The sequence below is a fragment of the Megalops cyprinoides genome, chromosome 6 (genome assembly GCF_013368585.1).
Source record: "Megalops cyprinoides isolate fMegCyp1 chromosome 6, fMegCyp1.pri, whole genome shotgun sequence".
Taxonomy (NCBI): Eukaryota; Metazoa; Chordata; class Actinopteri; order Elopiformes; family Megalopidae; genus Megalops; species Megalops cyprinoides.
In genome coordinates, this window is record NC_050588.1 from 26,455,324 (window position 1) to 26,474,530 (window position 19,207).

Here is a 19,207-nt window from a genome sequence, read left to right on the forward strand (position 1 = left end):
GATGTCTTTGAGTTTACGTTTGTTGTAGTCTTTTTTTTTTTCTTAAAAAGCACTGTAATACTTCAGTAATGTGTTAATGTATCAATGAATTATTTGTTTAGACTTTATGTTAGAGGCGCTACGTGTATAAATTGACATCGTGATATGTCCTCATATGTATTTAATAAACCTCGCGCCCCTTTTACACTTTATTTTTGTTCCACGCGTTGAGTTTCCTCTATCCCTAAGACATAATTTAGATAGCTACAGCTACTGTGCATGCCTGGAGAAGGCAGGCTGCAAGTCGTTTACCTCTCTGTCTGTCCATCTCTCTCTCTCTCTCTCTCTATATATATATATATATATATATATATATATATATATATATATATATATCAGAATGAACATAAAAGTGTTAAAAGATGAGTGACAATGATATGGCCATGATTATCAAAATGATGATTGATTATGAAAGATAAATGTGTATTTGTTGTGTTTAATATTCTGTAGTCTGTACATAAACATTTGAAAGCTTGCTGATTTTGAAAAATAATTTAAACATTTCAAAAACGGGACATTTTCAAGATAACATCATAGTATGGACACATTTCATAGCCTTGGTCTGATGTGGTTCAACAGGATGACCTAATTAACTTCAACTTCTTGCATTCATACAATGGGATGAAAAGTGTAAGTGTATGTATGTGTAGATATAGTTATTTTGAATTCTTACTGTTATTACTTGGGAGCATTCAGGGAGGTACCATGCCATATGTTCCATCATCTCTGTTGTTATCTCCTCTAAAGTGATATCAATATGGTATTGTCTCAGTATTATGTTTCATATTATAAAAAGCACTGTGAGTCTGTCTCTCTAGTATTGTGAAATCAGTGGTTGTCTGCACCACAGTGGTGTATATTCATTGTAATGAGCATGGGAATCCCTCCTGATACCACTATAACCCTCATATTTTCTCACTTTCTGTGTGTAACACGCTTTGTGGGCTGGTTGTTACTGTTGATGTTAATGCTGTCATTACTGTTAAACGTGCCAGCTGGAGCCATCTATTACAGCAAACACCACACACCCCCAGGCTGTGGTTGCAGTTTGTTTATGTTAGTGTGCCTTTTCTACAGGTGCACATTTGTGATGTCACATTTCCTTATACTCCATATTGCAAGCTGCCAGGTCGTGTGTGCACTTGTGTTAGGGACCACAAAGATTAGATTAATATCTGTACACTTCCATTGATTTCATAGTTACAGGGCTGGATTTTGTTGGTTTTTTTTAATAACGGTATTTAAGAACCAACAAGGTGAAATCTGAGATTGCAGTCCCTCGCCTTCTTTGATTTTATCTGGTGAGAGAACAACGTGCTTACATATGTACAGGCACACACACACAGACAAGTATTGTCATCATCGAATCAATGACAAAATTACAGAATTGACTTTTGGAGACTGAATTAACACCGTCATTTCATGTAGTGCAAGGTAACTGCTGTGATATGAATTCAATAGGAGCGCTGTTCAGTTTTTGCTACCAATTAAGGAGGAACAGGGCATACATGCAGATGGACATTTATCTGTGCTATGCAGGACACACAGTTTTAAACTCTACTCCTGAAAATTTAATTTTCAAGAAACCTCTCCTTGCCTTGAATGTAGTTATTACTAGTGGGCCTTTCTGAAATGTTTTATTTTGCAGCAAGGATATTCAGAATCTTGACCTTACATATCTTGACTTGTGTGCCAAGATTGGGAATGACTGGTTGTCAGTGGGGATCGATCAAGTTTTAGGCAAATGTCAAATTATCCCTTCTAGTAATCCTGAAACCCAATCACCTGTCCAGTTTTCTTTCCACTTTCAGAATGAATCCCTCATGATAGGTGTTGATTGGATGTGATTTTATCACAGGTTTTTTTACTTGGGGGAAACATAGCAGGTCAGACTGGCTTATTCCCAAAAATTCTTCATGCTTCCGCCAAGGCATTAAATCCAAATTCCCATTCCTAACTTCTAAAACTTCTTAAGGGAAACTACTGATATAAGTGCATTGTTACCCTACCCCTATCCACCTCTGCTGCTCCTCTAGAATTATACAAGGCAAAAGGCAAGGCCTGTGCTTAGCAGAGAGATAAACAAATTCCTGTGTGTTTGGTGTGTCGATCCCAAGGGAATAGAAAAGCATGCTAGAAAAGACCCGTGCTCAAATAAAAATAAGATTATCATTCAACTAATGAAAGACAACGTGTGACAGTGGAGAGTAAACAAAAGAACATTTTGCTCACCTGGGCTTTGCTGGAGTTAAACAGATGACCTGACCCAGATAACTTTATGCATTGTGATTTGCCAATCACTTACAGCAGAAAGGAGTATATCAGTGTAACAGTAGAGTATCCTGTCAGTATGTGAAGCTTTGAAAGTCAGACAAATGTCAGAGACAAAATTATCAAGTTTTTAATAACTGTCAGTAATTAATAAGAGTCCTTAAAAATTCTTGCGTAATGTATGACTTTGGTTGGCAATGACATCACACAAATTTGTTTGGGTTCACATAAGTTAAATGCTACCTACCTCCAGAGATGGGTGTTGTAGTTCTGTGTGGGACTACTGTTTCCAACACTGAATTACACCTCTCACGATCGCATAATTCTGCCAACCACTAAAACACCTTGCTGTTTTTTTCTTACTTTTACCATCCTCTGCTCCATGTGTCTGGGCCTGTGTGATAATGTCATGTTACAACCATGTTAACCAGTGTTAAATTTAATTAACTGCAGGCCAGTTTAGTAATGTGTAGTTGTATATGTCCTTATAACTTATTACTCACTGTTAAGTTCCATAAAAATATATTGTTTAAAAGATGGTAATAAGAATAGTATATTAGAAAAAAAATCTAGAAATTCCGTGTTTGGCCTGAATATGAAGAGGTCATGATTATACAATGACCCCTCCTTTTCAAAGAAGGGTATTTTTTAAAATTACAAAAATTTAATTTGTGAAACAATAACACCAGCATAACAGCTTAACAATCAGTGGGGAAAAGTAAATGGAATCTACTCATCCTTAACTCATAGCCAATGGCAATGCGGATACACCACTACAAGTCCTATAGTATAAAATGGATGATACAGTGCTTCACAGATTGATGTCAGTTTACCAAATCAGGCACTTGAAGAAAGTATGACTGTTTTCACAGTTGTTAAGGAGCTCATATTTAAAACTGATAAGGAACATTCAGTTTTTGCAAAACATTTCAGTAGGTTGTTTTGGCATCTTGGACTACTGCAAACCTTGTTGGAAACCTTAATAATTATGTTCTTTGGACAAGGGCCTGACCTATGGGCCTGTGTAGTATAAGCCAACTGAAAGAACTGTAGCAATTAGCTGATTAATTAGTTCATGCTTGAATGTATTATAGTGTGATGACTGTCACACTATAGGTTAACTTTGAGCCATCTTTGCAATCAGTCTGGCAAAATTCAACATCAGATATATCACCCATTTCACCACAAGTTTTGCTGAGATTTTATACACCAAATCTGACCATGACAAGCAACAAATTGCAAGCACAGTTCAAAAAGATCTGTGCTGTAGGTGTTGTAAACAAGGCAGCAAACATATGCTAGCATTTTATTCAGTGCAGACTTAGCTTTCAAATACCAAAAAATTATTGAATGGTTTACAAATTTCAAGTGATTATAAGAGTGTAGTTTGCTTACAGCCCATATGAAAATGAGATATATTGTAATATACTGAGAAATATTTTGTTCAACCAAAGAATATATTGCAAATGCATTTAATACCAATGCCTTTGGCCAACTGATGAATCGTAGGAGCTATAGATTTTACTGAAATGAATGGATTGTTGACTTTACTCCCCCATTGGCTTTAATGGCATTTATATAGCAACACGCTAACATTTCACAGATTGAGTGCAGTATCAACCAAACGAGCGGATGTAGCCATCACCACTGGCATCCAACAACATAATGAAAGTGGAATGGAAGTGGAAGCTGCTTCGTATTGCATAATTAGAAGCAGCCAATGTAGCGACGAGTGCACCGTAACTTGTCCATTTCCTATTGAGTATACGGGAGGAACTGATTTTCTACTAAACTAACACATTCACATTGGTATTTTTCCTTGGTTGTATTCACAATAAATATAGCAATACAGGACATGTGTCTTTTGTCTTGACATGACTCCAAAATGAAATTTGACTGAAATCTCTGAATGTGATGAGTCGATGATGAATAGCCAACAAAGACCACAAAAAGGGTGGCATGAAAGGAATTACGACATCTTAACACTGGGAGAGCATATCGTTTTCACTGGTAATATTTTTACAGATACACTCCATTTTTGGTAAACTGTGCATTTTATTATAACTGCAATGATTGTTTCACCATGGCAAATTAATTAGTGTACAATATTAATGTTGCTCTCAATATACCTACTGCAGTTAAAGGTATTAAGCACTTGCATTGATTGTACCATACTGTTGATCACTAACTAGATCATGTTACATGAGATAGCTAGCAATACAAGCTATTTAACTAGCTCAATTCAGGCATTGCTTTTAAATTATTCAGTTCTATGTAATACTATGAGGCTTATTCATTTAATCACATTAATAGATTGTTGCTATGCTACATTGTTTAAAATAACATACCTTTAAAGTCTAAATCAGTCAATGCATGCACAGAAGAATAAGAACACATTGCAGCTGGTAGTATTGCAGTGTGGTCCAGCGGGCAAAATTATTTTAGACTCGAGCTTGCTAAATAGAGATACTGATAAAGTTTAAAGCGTCTAGCTAGTAATATAAATCACTTTACATTTAGAAGAAATAAGGGCTGAAGTTTCCTTTTTCAGCCCAGTTAAGTTTTTTCTTGCTGGCAGCTGCTGTGTTAGATTGGTTTGCTAACGTATACAAGTTTGCTGATATTGCTCTCGCTAGCTATCACACTGAGGTAGCTAAAGGGTAAGCTCTGTTGGCTAAAATGCATTTGAGTTCAACTAATTAGATTATTTTAAGTGAAATTGCTATGGAGAAATGTCAACATCGTTTTAACAGAACATCTGTTTCTTCATCATCCAAATCACGTTCAGCAAGTTGGCTGCAATTATAAATAGGATACAATTACATAGGCTTCTGTTGGGAGCTAACTTAGCAGCCAGCAAACTTGGTTAACTAGACAAGCTAGCTAATGTTAACATTACTGGAATGCTATGAAACAGGTAACATTGCAAAATGGTCACTATGTAGATTGTGAGGACTTTCATACAGAAAATATTGGGCTTATAATACACATGTATTATTCTGTGGAAACCCCTTATATTGTTAAAAGAATGCAGTGGTGTTATGTATTTACAAAAATAAACACTTAATTTTGTTAACAGTTTCTAATCCGTCATTTTTGAAACAGGTTAGGCTGCTTCTGATGGGGTTTGTTGCGATGAAACATGATCACTGATCTTGTGTTAATCTATGAAGTGTGCTACAAAGCCTAAAATGATAGTTTTGGAGAAACAAAAATATTATACAGGGTATAGTTGTTTCTGTTTTTTTATTTTTTGTTGGTGTTATTTTTATTTCACAATCTGTGTTGATTGAGTGATTGCTGCATTTTAATCAGCAAAATCCAAAAGTTTTAAAAAGGCACTCCTTACTGTTAGCATATTTCTCCTTTAACAACGATTAATCAAAAATCGCCCTCCGCAACCATCAACTAATTGACAGTCTGAAATGTGTGTAATATACTGTACGTCCCTTGCAGGTGTAGATCGTGCTTGTTTCAAATTCCAACATCATTTGAAATCCTCCCTTTCCAATTTATATCTAAAAAGATTATACTGCCCCCTTCTGGACCTTGGCATGTTAGTTTAGGAATTGAAAAAATAATACTGTTTTGTAGTTATAATGTGTGACATTTGTCATTCATTAATTGATACCTGTCGCACAGCCATTGCCCAGTTACTCAGATACTCATTAACCTCCCTAATTCGAATTATATATATACGGGGGGTGTTCAACATCCTCATTTAGAATAATTGGTGGCTGTGCTAGGTTATTAGTACTAGGTTGTTTTCAAAATGAAACTCCATAGCATTGCTCTTTACAAAAAGAAGTTGTCTAAATCTCCACCTTGTCTGCTTCCTGAGCCATTTTTATTAGGAAATTGAAAAAGTTTTGGCCCTACCCTTGAGCGTGAGGTACAATAGTAATAGCTAACAGGATTATACATATTGTGACACAAACTGAATATTGTATCTCCAAAACAGTACTCTGTGGGATATGGTACAGATAATCTCTCAAAAACAGTGAAATAATCAAAATGCTTCTATCATATTTTAAAGCATATGTCATTGGCCACACAGGCACATTGAGGATTTTCCATGCCTATCTATAATCACCTTAGAGGTTTTCTGTAATGCTCAAGGCAAAAATGGCCAAAATTCCTCCATACAACCAATAATTTAGTTACTATTCAATCTGTGAATCCAGGCCTTGAATTTCATACCTAAGAATAATCACCTGGTAAGAGTGTGTGATCAGAGCACATAGTGAGTGTCCTGACTTCAACCTCATCTCTTACAACATTGACAGTTCACATCTGAGTCTGAGAAATGTCAAGTTTTGCCAGAGTTCACACAGAATGGACTGGGACTCAACGAAGGCAGTATTCAGCAGTGATGCGAGATATAAAGTGCTTGCTATTGTGGATACATGTAATGTATTTTCTAAATATTAACAGTAATTACCCCATTCATGTGAACTGAAAAGGAACCACGAGAGATTAGGAAGATCTTTGATGAAAGCTGCTCTCTGTAAAGTTGACAGATAATGTACTTGGCATCAGTCAGCTCTCCTCGGTCATTAGATTTGAACCTGGAAAATTTTTGTGTGTGTTTTTTTGGTATGAGATCATTCTTTTATCCATTTAGCCTATACATAATCTTGTCTAATAGAGATCATACCCAGCACTCCAATAGGTACACTTTCCTCAGTCAACCCTCTGTTATAACAGAACAGCAAGTCGACCCCCACCGGGTTGGACACGTGTGGTGATAAATAGTACTTTGTTCACTCCCTCAGCTGTTGAATGCATGTTGTCAAAAACTGCTGCTTTAAGCCAAGTTACGTCAGGTGAACAGAACGGAAATAAAATAACATTCACTATTAACCCAAATTTGTCTTGCAACAGTTACGCAAGTTATTTGCTGATCAGGGTTAATGTGATACACTTACTTAATTTTATTTGTTGGTACACTTTTTTGCATGATGATTCTGGTGACAGTGTAAGGAGCAGGGCTTGACATGAAAAGGTAGAAGAAAAGGGAAAGGTACTTAATCCACAGTTGTCTCAGTAAATATCCAGCAGTATAAATGGATACCATGTCAAAAAAACCCTGTAACCTATGTACGTCACTCTGGATAAGAGTGTCTGTTAAATGGAAATAATGTAATGTAAAATGAAATTGGTGATATGGTCAAATATCATTATGTCTGATATTCGTCTACTGGCCCAACTTTAATATTTAGTGGAAAATGTATATAATTTGTTCTAATTGACATATTAGCTGAAGGACAGTTTTTGCATATCTGTGTATAGCAGAGACATTTTGAGAATTAATTCAGCTTGCCTATTGGCCACATTATCTCAATTAGGATCAAATCCAGACCAATGAAATTTTCAGTTGTTAATGGGCTCTGAAGCAAAGTTTTTTTTTGTTCAGAATACACAACAAAGAAACTCATTTAATCATCTGCCCACAAGTTACTTTTAAATGCTTACTTAAAGTTACTTAAATGCTTCTCACCCTTTTCACTCTGACATTGGGATCGCCAATTGTACGCACATTATGCTGACCTCACCATGGCATTCTCTGTGTAAAACCCCTTTAGCACAACTAATGTAATGTACTGATCAGGTCATGTGCAGCCAACAGCTGTTTTTTCAGTACACGTCCCACAGTGCACCAACACAGGAGAACAAACACCAAATTGAGAACATGTGCAACACCCACTGTCATCATCTGACGAATTCATAGGCTCCTGAATAGTTGGTTGGTGATACTAATGAGCACCAGGGCAAGGAGACTCTGATCGACCTATTCCACCCAAAGCTGGGAGAGGGCAACCAATAATGTGCTCCTGCTGTGGACTCCAGTCATTGATGGTTAATGACCAGCCATAGTGTTTTTTTTTCTTCATTTGAACGATTAGCACAAACAAAATTATTGTTGAAATTTTGATATAGACTGTATGTAAGCATATTACAGTTGAGCTGGTAGGAAAATGAATGCATCAAATCAAACATGTGAGGAAAGAGACAACATGGAGATCAGTAAACTGTGTGAGTTATACGTATTTTTGTTCAAGGTCTAATACTTTCTTTGAAAATAAAAAAGGCTATGACACCTCTTGTATCATGAATGAAAATTCATTTATAAAAACTTATAAAAGCATTTTAATGTTAACATTCAATATAATAATTATATGTCAACATCACTTTTGAAGTATGAACAATAATTTGAAACAGGGAGTGACTAACGAGCAGACTGAATAGCTATAGTTAGCTAGCTGTTGCCCTTATATTACTGTAAATTCAGGCACCACTGGTACATTATGTCAGTTTTTCTACAGTACCAGTCAAAAGTTTGGACGTACCTGATTAAGGTAATGGGAAACTTGCATTTGAAGACATTTTGATCTAAACATGTATGCTTAAATGCTTGAAATTTGTTTCATTGTCAAATTTAAATAGTGAACCTGGTGTCTATTGTATGAAATTCTTAAAAAAAAAAAAAAAAACATTTCTTGGCTACTTTGAAGAATCTAAAATAAAGTTTTTGTTCTTTCATAGTTCTGATGTCTGCATTATTATAAAATGTGGAAAATAGTAAAAACAAAGAAAAACTCTTTTATGAGTAAGTGAGTCCAAACTTTTGACTGGTACTATTGTATTGTAAAAACAACATTAACAATTGATTACCACGTTGTACCTGAACAGTTACGGAAAGGTCAAAAGTTATTTGTAAATAACCACTAGTAACAAAATTAAATGTAGAATTATATTTGAGCAAAGCTATGCAAGAAGTGTGATATCAAAATGCACTGAATTGGGTGGTCCTTGTCACCTCATCATCAAGCATCTCCAGAACATGCATTAGTGCCAGGTGGGTGAAAATATTTCATTCACATAAGCTGAACACCTTACTGTGTGACTTGCGTTCACTGCAAACCAAAAAAAAATATATCTGACTGTTTAAAATAGAACATGATATGAATTCTCCAGTCATGGATCTGGAGGGCCCTGTCTTTGTTGCATTTGTGTCTTTATAATGTGAATAATTCATGAGCAGGCTTTGGTTAACTCCTGTGGTGGAGTATTGAACAGGATTACTGTTGATGCAAAAGTGTACATGCCTAACTCATGTTGAAATGAGATTCTCTTTCTCTTTCTCTTTTGTGTAGTCTGTCCATATTTTTTAGTATCAGCAGTCTAAAGGTTGTTTGGGCTTTTATTCCAATTACTTTGAGATAACTGCTAGATTCTTGAAGTACATTTTTAATGTTATATAAATAGCTGTGAGTTCACCACCAAACGAACGTTCATTTCTGATATCCTGTGCTTTCCTTGATTCTACTGTATGTATTAAATCATTCAGAAACAATTTTCTTCTGAATGTATAGAATATGTTTTGGTGACTCTGTGCACAAAAAGTGTTAGAAACTTGATGTTAGTCTGATCTTAAGTATCAGGGGACCAGGTTGGAGAAATTTTACCTTCTTCGTAATGTTTGTATATTCTGAGGCTTCTGTAGTCGCTATGCAGATGTAAATATAAGTGTGTGTGTGTGTGTGTGTGTGTGTGTGTGTGTGTGTGTGTGTGTGTGTGTGTGTATATGTAATGTTCCTGTGACAGCAGATATTAAGGTTTATTTGTAAGTGCATACATTACCTAATAATGTCAGTAAACAAAGCTGGCTGAACATAAGACATATCTTTATGAAGGTGTAGGAAAAGAAGATGAAGGAATATTTAACATTAAAATGCCATATTATACAAGGCATTCTTGGCTTGTACAAAAGGGAAAGATGCTTGAGTTAATAGAATCTGAATTTATAGATACCAAAATAAAAAAATTGCCTCTGGTCTTAATGGTAAAAATAAAAGTAGCAGCATTCAAGAAAACCTTAGAGGACTGATTTCACTCAGAATAACCTTTCAGTGAATGACAGGAGGGACAGGGAACAAAGACATCACTTGTATGCCTTTGAATATTCCTGTTGCAGGTCATCATGCTGGTGAAACACTTGAATGTTTCATGTAAGGGATGTAATTGTGAAATAAAGCTATACTCTGGGTTTTGGGAGTACTGGGCCTTCTTGATCCACATAGAGAAGAATACAGGTATATTTGCCTTTTGCCTCAGGCTATGTTTCCTGAGTGTTCCACCCACTGCCTCATTTGACGTGATTCAGGGTATTTATTCATGGTGCATAAGTGGTGCTAATGTTGCCCTGGAGAAATCCCTACACTTCTGGAAACTCCCCTCTCTGTGTGTTTAATATCAAGGAGCAGCGGCCTCAAATGGCAGGAATCTGTTTTTGATATCGGGGTAATTCATGGCTGCAGCTGCAGTGGATAATCATGTCAAACAGGGATTTTATTTTGATTTTGTTGAAGCTTATGGGCAGGGCAGGTCAAAGACACTGTCCTGTATTTGTGTAAATACCCTGTAAGCATAAAAAAGCATTGTGCTCTGTGCATCTCAGTGTAGAAGATTGTCATAATGGTGGGTATTTTACTTAGTTGAAATGCTGTGAAGAAGAGGAAAATCCTGGCGTTACTGATCATCGCTGTGTGCATGTGTCGAGTATTAATATTATATCAGATGAAAGGAGAGCCTTGTTAGAGCCTTGTGACTGCCCATATGGATGGGAGGGAGAGATAGTAACCGGGAAATATGTGCTGCACATCGTTATCTGAGCTGTGCTGTGAAAGAGGGTATAAGATTCATCAGTGCATTTTGACGTGGATCAGACTTAACTTTTTTATGTTTGCTTCATAAACTTGTGAGGTTGTTTTAGTATCTAATCTGAGGCATCATGACCAGAATTTAAATATTTATTCTATGCTTAATGGAGCATTTGTATATTTTGAATGTTTTGATTTTAAACACTTCCTATTTAAAATTATTTTGTTAAAAAATATTTTTAAACACTTAAAGTTAGAATGATAGAATCAGTTATATAGTACCCATTGTTAAAGATTGAATATGAATATAGAACATTTTACATGATTAACAGCAAATTTATAGCTCATGCTCATATCAGTGACAGTGCCTGACTTTAGCTTTTATTGCTGTATTTCAGCTGCGTGGGGGTGGATGAAGATGAAGCACCAGACATTGACATCTATCACTGCCCCAACTGTGAGAAGACTCATGGCAAGTCTACATGTAAGTCCAGCAGAGACGTCAACAAATCAGTAACAGTAATGGGATTTGGTAGTGATGGAAGGTTCGAGACTGTGAATTGCCCTTTGATGTGTTATTGTTCTTCCTATTATTATTGTTATTATCATTAGTACATTTTTGTTTTAATACTGTTACCAGTCTTTTTTCATTTCAGCTTTTATCTTCCACGTGTTTTCAGCTGTTGTCTTGAATGTTCAAAAATGTAGGGAATGATCCTACCACGCTCCACTCTTATGTCAGTATTTGCTGATCATGGTTTACTCAAACAAATAGGTAGATGGGTGAAAATCTACGTTTGGCTGTAGTACCGACTTCCTCTTTGTTATGATACACAGTGTGTTATTACACAGATTCGTAGGTGATTTGTTCCCAAGTTTAACAGCCAGTATAGCACTCTGTACACTCTGTAGAGCTCCCTGTAAGTCCAGAGACAACAGAGGAAATGTAGCCCCATATCTGGGGCAGTCAAGTGGCTGCCCATTGTCCCTGCTAAATAAAAAATCAGATAAATCAAGAAATAAAAAGCACTTCAGCTTGTGTATCAGCAGAGCTTGTCAGCAAAGATATGAAATACATATTTATCTTCTACTTAATTTTCTTACACTCTAAAACTCTCCTTCTGGTATCTCTATAAATGTTTAATTTCCAGCTTTGCTCTCCTCTGACACTACTGAACCCTGATGATTAGAGTTTTTGAAGTGGGCTTCATCCTAATCTCTGCTTTTCCCAAGTCAAAGGGGAATATATTAAGCGCTCATCTGGAAGTCGTTGAGGAACTCCAGCTATCAGTGGGGTAGTAGAGAGCACTGAAGTGTCACTAAGTTCCCTATTGAGTCTGTGTGAGGGCTGTACTGTGACAGCTCTTTCCTGATGTGTTTGTGTTTCCTCAGTGAAAAAGAAAAAGAACTGGAATAAGCATGACACAGGACAAAGCACAGATGTCAAACCCGTCCAGAATGGGAGTCAGGTGTTCATAAAGGAGCTTCGAAGTAGGACATTCCCCAGGTAGGAGGCATCGCAACTACCGATTCATTGTCTCTTTGTATTTGAAATGAAAGTGTGTGGATGCATTATTGAGTTGCAAATTCAGGCAGACACTGTCAGTGAAAGTGACACTTTCTGGGGAAACTTTCTGTAGCATTTGGCAAAAAAGGCCTGGATGTTTTTACAGTTCCAAAATGTTTCAGTAGATGGTGCTCTTAGATAAGTTTTTGGAATTGAGTTCCATCAGAATAGAAAATGTTTTTTAGTGCTGGTGTAACAAGCTGGTGTGAGGGAACTGGTACAGATGATCAAACTTTTCAAATGGTTAATATGATGTTTTTGATGTGATGGTTTTCTTTCCTGAGAGACATGACCTTGTACAAATGAGGGCATCTTTTCCTTTGCAGTTCTGAAGATGTAGTGGTGAAACTGAATGGAAGTCAGTTGACTGTAGACTACCTGGAGGAGAATGGATTCACAGAACCAATTCTGGTTCTGAAGAAAGATGGGCTTGGAATGACTATGCCAGCTCCAACATTCTACGTTAGTGACGTAGAAAATTATGTTGGTAAGTACTGTTTTTCTCACAGGATAAATATGGATTCCCCTCAGTCACCAGATGGAGGCTAGGTTCAAAAATCAATAGTTCATAACAGGAAGCCCGGGGCTTCATTTATCAGCCTTGCTCAAATTTCATTCCAAACAGCAAATGGACTGTACACATTTTTATTTAAAGTGCGTCTTTCATCAATACAGAACGTTGCAAGGAAATGTTTCCAAATTTACCACAGGTCAGACTGTGCCTATGAGCTTCTCCCTGTTATAGAGTAACAGCAGTTATGGAGCTGCGGGATAGAATCTTGTGGCAGGCTTGTTTCATTTTATCAATCACTGCACGTATGAACGTCGTGTAAAGCCAGGCTGTAAATGGATACAAGTAGAAGTATCAAGACCTTCACATGAACTGCAGTCTTTTCTCCAAGATGGGTTATAGACTATAAACTCGTTAGTTGTTCACAGATTGATACCCGTTAACTGAGATACCATGCTGAAAAATATTTTACTATGTTATAAATTTTGTTGGAAATATTTCCATAAATTCCGAGGAGGAGATGAAAATGAAACTGGCAAGGGTAGGCGGGGTAAGCAGGACACGCAGTGAAGGCTATTAGAAAGCAGTAATGTTTTCTTTTTTTTTTTTTTTTAAATGGATGAGTAGCATCTTTTACAGGTGATAACCAAATCAGTGGAAAAATGTTACAGAATATCTCAAGATTTTGAAGATATCTCTCCAGAATATCAACTTTTGAGTCAATTTCAGAGAATGAAGTATGTGTGTACATGTACCCACACTTAGTATTCTCCATTGTGCAATAATAAAATTCCCACAGTGCTCACCTCCAGTAAAATGGGTCTGTATTCTTGTCAATAGAGGGTACTGTTGTTCTCTGCTAGAAGTACCATAAGACCTCCAGCCTCCAACAGTTTGAACTACACTGTGCTGAGATTCAGGTTGTGGAAAGGATTAGACTACATTATTTGAATTGCATAGAGCGGTATATAAAAAATACGTAAGTTCTTTAAAAAAAGTGGCATCTCTCTTCTTTTTTCCCATTGTTGATCATGTCTGTGTTATTGCTGTTTTTAGGTCCAGATGTTGTGGTAGATGTCGTTGACGTCACAAAGCAGACTGACAGCAAGATGAAGCTCAAGGAGTTTGTTGATTATTACTATAGCACAAACAGAAAGCGAGTATTAAATGTCATTAACTTGGAATTTTCAGACACAAGGTAATATATTATTATACTACAAACAATATGAATATGAAATTAATAGTAATATTACCAATAGTATGGATGATAAACTTAATATAACTATTAATACTATATATATCAAAGGCAAGCCAAAGCAATAAACAGAGGAAGTACATTTAAATTCTTATAAATAATAAGGTAAAAATGAATAAATGTGTGTACATGATTACCTTTCATAGAATATATGTTTTATGGAACTGTTTGGTTTAAACTTTTTTAGAAGATAAAATAAGCATATGCTGCTTTTTCCTGAGAATCCTTAATGTACAGTTTGTGCAGAAGAGACAAAATAATTGCAAATAATAAGGACGTATAAGATCATTGTAAGGGCATGAGTCTGTGAATGAAGAGGTATGTTTGATCTCTCTGGAAGGATGGCAAACATAGTGGAGAGCCCACAGATTGTGCGGAAGCTGTCCTGGGTGGAGAACTACTGGCCGGACGATGCCCTCCTGGGGAAGCCGAAAGTGACCAAGTACTGCCTGATCTGTGTGAAGGACAGCTACACAGACTTTCACATTGAGTGCGGTGGCGCCTCGGTCTGGTACCATGTCCTCAAGGTAGGACCAATGCTTGGTTTTGCTTGTTGAACTTCTGTTAGTTAGCTTTGTGATTATCTGCACATCAAGCAGAGGCTGTGAAATCAGCAAAGGAGCCAGAGGGAATAAAAAGCGGTAGCCAACAGCTGGAGTGATCACCAGAGGAATACTTATGCTGTGGCCCTTACAGGGAGAGAAGATCTTCTTCTTAATCAAGCCCACTTCTGCCAACCTGTCCCTATATGAGCGCTGGAGGTCCTCGTCCAATCACAGTGAGATGTTCTTCGCCGACCAGGTGGACAAGTGTTACAAGTGCACTCTGAAGCAGGGGCAGACTCTGCTCGTTCCTTCAGGTGAGCACAACCTGAAAGTAAGTCAAAGTCGTGGTTGGAAGTTGGAATTATCCTTACTTATTCTTATTTGCTTATTTCACGTCACACATCACAGTGAGGACAGCGGTTCAAGTGAGGAGGGACACGGGGCAGAACCCAAACTCAAACTTGTTTCTACACTGAGGTGCTAGCACACATTTTGATCCATGATTTCCAGACTTTGAGTGTGCCAGCCTAACTCCAGTGATTGCAGAAAGATAGCGTTGCCAGAGTGTTTAGGATAACGTCCTACAGCTTCACAGTATTTCACATGTACTTCACTGGAGTCCTACAGTGCATTATAGACTTGAGGTGAGTGGCTTAGGCTGGTAGAAGGATTGTGTGACTGTGTGATTGTGTGATTGTCAACCTCTTGCTCCTCCTAGGGTGGATAAATGCAGTGCTGACTCCAGTGGACTGCCTGGCTTTCTCTGGCCACTTTTTACACAACCTGAGTGTGGAGATGCAGATGAGGTGAGTATGGTGCATGAGTATCAGGAGAGAGCGCCATCTAAATTTTTTTTTTCTTCAGAGTTACGTGAATGTCTGATATGAACCATTCTGGATACATTGTAGAATATTGAGGATTGCCATTAGCTGATATGCAAGTTTATTTGTAAGCTAATTGGGACGTTTCAGGATGTCTGATGTGTTTGTTGGGGAACTTCCTTGTTTTTGTACGGTTGCTGCATCTTGTACATAGTGCATTTGGGCACAAATGCTATGCCACTGATTGCAGTTCAGGGTTTATAAATAATTAAACAGGGAAAAATCTGCTGGGTCCCTAGCATGTCAGTGCATTTTATAATGTAGAGAGTTTATTTGGCTTATCTTTTGAAGTGTGTTTACCCCAACTTAAAGTGAAATTCAGAATAAGTGTGATAAAATTTGAATGACAGATACAAAAAGCAGCATGCAGTTATGGGAGGGATCTGTAGTATGTAGACTTGGCATTCGCCGCAGTTTACATACTAAAACATCACCCAGGGGTCAAACCCTCACCACTCCAGCTTTTAAGAGTCAAACAACCTGCACCGTGGCTATGAAGGGATAAGTAATCACTGCTCATGTAAATATTTCATTTCTAAGAGTGCAAAGCATGTGCATTGTTTATCTGAAGTAATGTGTTCTTGCATCTGTTAAGCTCTCTGATTGCAGTGTTTTTTTATCGTGTGTTGTTTCAGTCGTTGATGTCTGTAGCTCGTTATTCAAAAGCACGGCTTGTTTTTTATCCCAGAGCATATGAAGTGGAAAAACGGCTGAAAGTTGGCAGCCTCACTCCCTTTCCAAACTTCGAAACGGCGTGCTGGTACGTGGGACGGCATCTGCTGGAACGCTTCAAAGGTAAACGCTGAATGGTGAACTCTGTGATCGGTTACCCTGAAAGGCCAGGCCGGACTTTCTGTGTTGAAGATAAGCTTTGAATCATCAGCGCATATTTTGTGCTCGGTGATCGATTGTTTATCATGTTTCAGAGAGTCAGAAATCTCATATAATCCAGTATTTCTCACTTGCCCGTTCTTCCACCCTAGTACAGACGTCATACGCTGCAAATACAGATTAACTGAACTGCGGTCATGATGGCATCGGATGCATACAGTTTTATATAAACTTAGATAACATAAACTCATGAGCATTAGAACTGTCAATCCCAGAGTCAGCAAAGATCCTTGATTTACATGTGATTGACTTTTCCCCCTATTTCAGCTGAACGTGTTTCTAATAAAACCAAAAAAAAACAGAGGAAGATGGAAAAATAATGGCGGATCGTTGTGCCCAGAGCTCCGCCGTAGCTTCCTGATCCTTCACTCTGTGCGTGTTTCTGGCTGAGGTCTGCAGAACAGATGAAGCGCTGGATTCTCAAATATTATTTCAGTCATTAAATCGGAGCATCACCGAGTTCACAGATGATTAGCTTCAAAAGGTTTGGCTGAGGCAAGAATCACTTGCTCCATTACAACTCCATGTTTAAACTCCCCTCAGCTGGCGCAGGCTCTTGTGTTTATATTTCCACTATTATTTTTTTATATGTACGTAATTTCACTGGATTGCCAGTAAGCGCATGTTGCCAGCTTTGTTAGACCACATCAGTTTACTGTGCCCTTAGATGGTCGGTCGGGGGTTGGGCCTCGAGATCATCTTCTGGTTTGACCCTCACTTTGTGAGTTCAGGTTTGACTCTGTTGAATCCACCCCCTATCCCCCCCACCCCACGTCTGGCATCCTGCCATCACTTGCCTCAAGTTCGGATTCCTGGTTTCAGTTTGTCTCAATGTTATTAATTTAAATGCAGTGTGGAATATATTTCCTGTAGTGGCTGTATGTCCAGTCCAATGTAATCAATGTTGAGGCATGCTTTACACGAACGCATGCGACTGCTTTAAAAGCTGTTAGGGATTCCAGTTGGATGTATATGCTGCCTCTATTTAGTGGACTAATCAGACGTCATGGAGAATGTCATCTATTATTAAACGGTTTTGGATTAGGTTGCAAGTTTGGTGCTTTTTTTGCTTTCTGAAATCAAGCACCAGTGTTGGTTTTATTTCCGCACCACTTATAGGCTTTGTAATCTGAAAAATGTGCACATGTGTAGGCTCGTTAGTGCTCATTCCTGTGATGGCTGTGACCATGCAAAGTCTGTTAGGGAAGCTTTCTCCAAGACTTAGGTTGCAGTAAAAATTCTCTTTTAGTCCATGGTAATGCACAGAATCAGCCTTACGTTTTTCATATGCGTAGAGAGCTGTGAATAGAGCTGAATGAATTTTTTGGCAGATGTCACTCAGTTTCTTCCCCTCCTTGCCAACACATCAACATCAGTGGGGAGTATCTGTTTGGACCTATAAAAATGGGATCTCACATGGGAAATTCCTTTCCTTAAATAGCAAAAGATGTATGCTAGATCAAACAACTGTGAAGACATCCGCATGCAGTTTCAAATGTTTTATCTGTTTTACTGTTTCCTCTTGCTTCCTAACTATGGCTAGTACATTATAATGAGATAAAGTTCTCCATGCACAGCTATGGTATGCATGAACCACTTCACAGTCAGTAGATCTGCAGTCCCCTCTTTCATCTCAGAAGAACTAATATAGCCCCTGCGATGTAGTAAGGCCACTTTAAGTGAAAATAAATGAACCCTCTCATTCAAGAACCATGCCAGAAGTTTCATTCAGAGGTATCTGGTATATTTCCTCAAAGTTTATCCCGTGCATTGTATAATTGTAAAGTTATTGTAAAGTTTTGTGACCAGTTAAGCTCCTCAAAATCTTTATCAGTGCACCCCTTATATAAAGTGCAGAACTGGGCCTTCTGTACCTCCCCAAAAACAAAATCACTAATGAAAAATATGCGACATGCCTGGTCATTTTTCTGCTTTAGGCAAAATATAATTTTAGTGCTCCATCTTAGAAAAATGCATTGTTCTAGTTACGTGCGCACACACACACACACACACACACATACACACACACACTCACGGACATCACTGAGGCAGTCACTTAATGTGTGATCTGATTTAGGCAACATTGCCAAGATTGTCATATTTCCAAGTTCACCACTAGTTGGCAAAGCACACTGTCCATGTAGTAAAGTAACAGCACAACACAGCACCACCACACACAGGCTATTAATGCATTCACACAGGTAGCTCGCTACATCGTTACACATAATAATTACTCCACTCAACTACGAAAATGATGTTACATAGACAAATGGCTGCCACACAACCACACCTTTGTAATATCAGCAATAAAAATTCAGTTTCACTCATCAATGACGTTCACTTGAAGACGAAATCCATCCTCCTGTCCTTTTGGATGAATTTTTCAATAACCCTGTCATAAAGCTGATCGTTGCCTTAACCTGTTCACACCTAACTTATTTTATGCTATGTAGCGCGGGTTGGGTGGCCTTTTTTTAACAATATACATCTCTTCATTGAACGGTCGTATTAAAAAGAGCAATGATAATAAATCCTGATAATAAATATCACCTCCACCTGCTGCGTCAATATCATCTCCACCTGT

At 37.7% G+C, this 19,207-nt stretch overlaps 1 protein-coding gene across 2 annotated transcripts in view; it reads left to right on the top strand.

Moving 5' to 3' along the window:
- The window catches only part of phf2 (PHD finger protein 2), a 34,790-nt gene that overhangs the window by 1,975 nt on the left and 13,608 nt on the right, over positions 1 to 19,207 (top strand). For both annotated transcript variants that reach the window (XM_036530529.1, XM_036530528.1), the window contains exons 2-9: positions 11,372 to 11,457; positions 12,366 to 12,480; positions 12,867 to 13,027; positions 14,108 to 14,249; positions 14,647 to 14,833; positions 15,003 to 15,165; positions 15,570 to 15,657; positions 16,421 to 16,527. In XM_036530529.1, the coding sequence (XP_036386422.1) occupies positions 11,372 to 11,457; positions 12,366 to 12,480; positions 12,867 to 13,027; positions 14,108 to 14,249; positions 14,647 to 14,833; positions 15,003 to 15,165; positions 15,570 to 15,657; positions 16,421 to 16,527 (1,049 nt within the window). The remainder of the gene's footprint in view (positions 1 to 11,371; positions 11,458 to 12,365; positions 12,481 to 12,866; positions 13,028 to 14,107; positions 14,250 to 14,646; positions 14,834 to 15,002; positions 15,166 to 15,569; positions 15,658 to 16,420; positions 16,528 to 19,207) is intronic.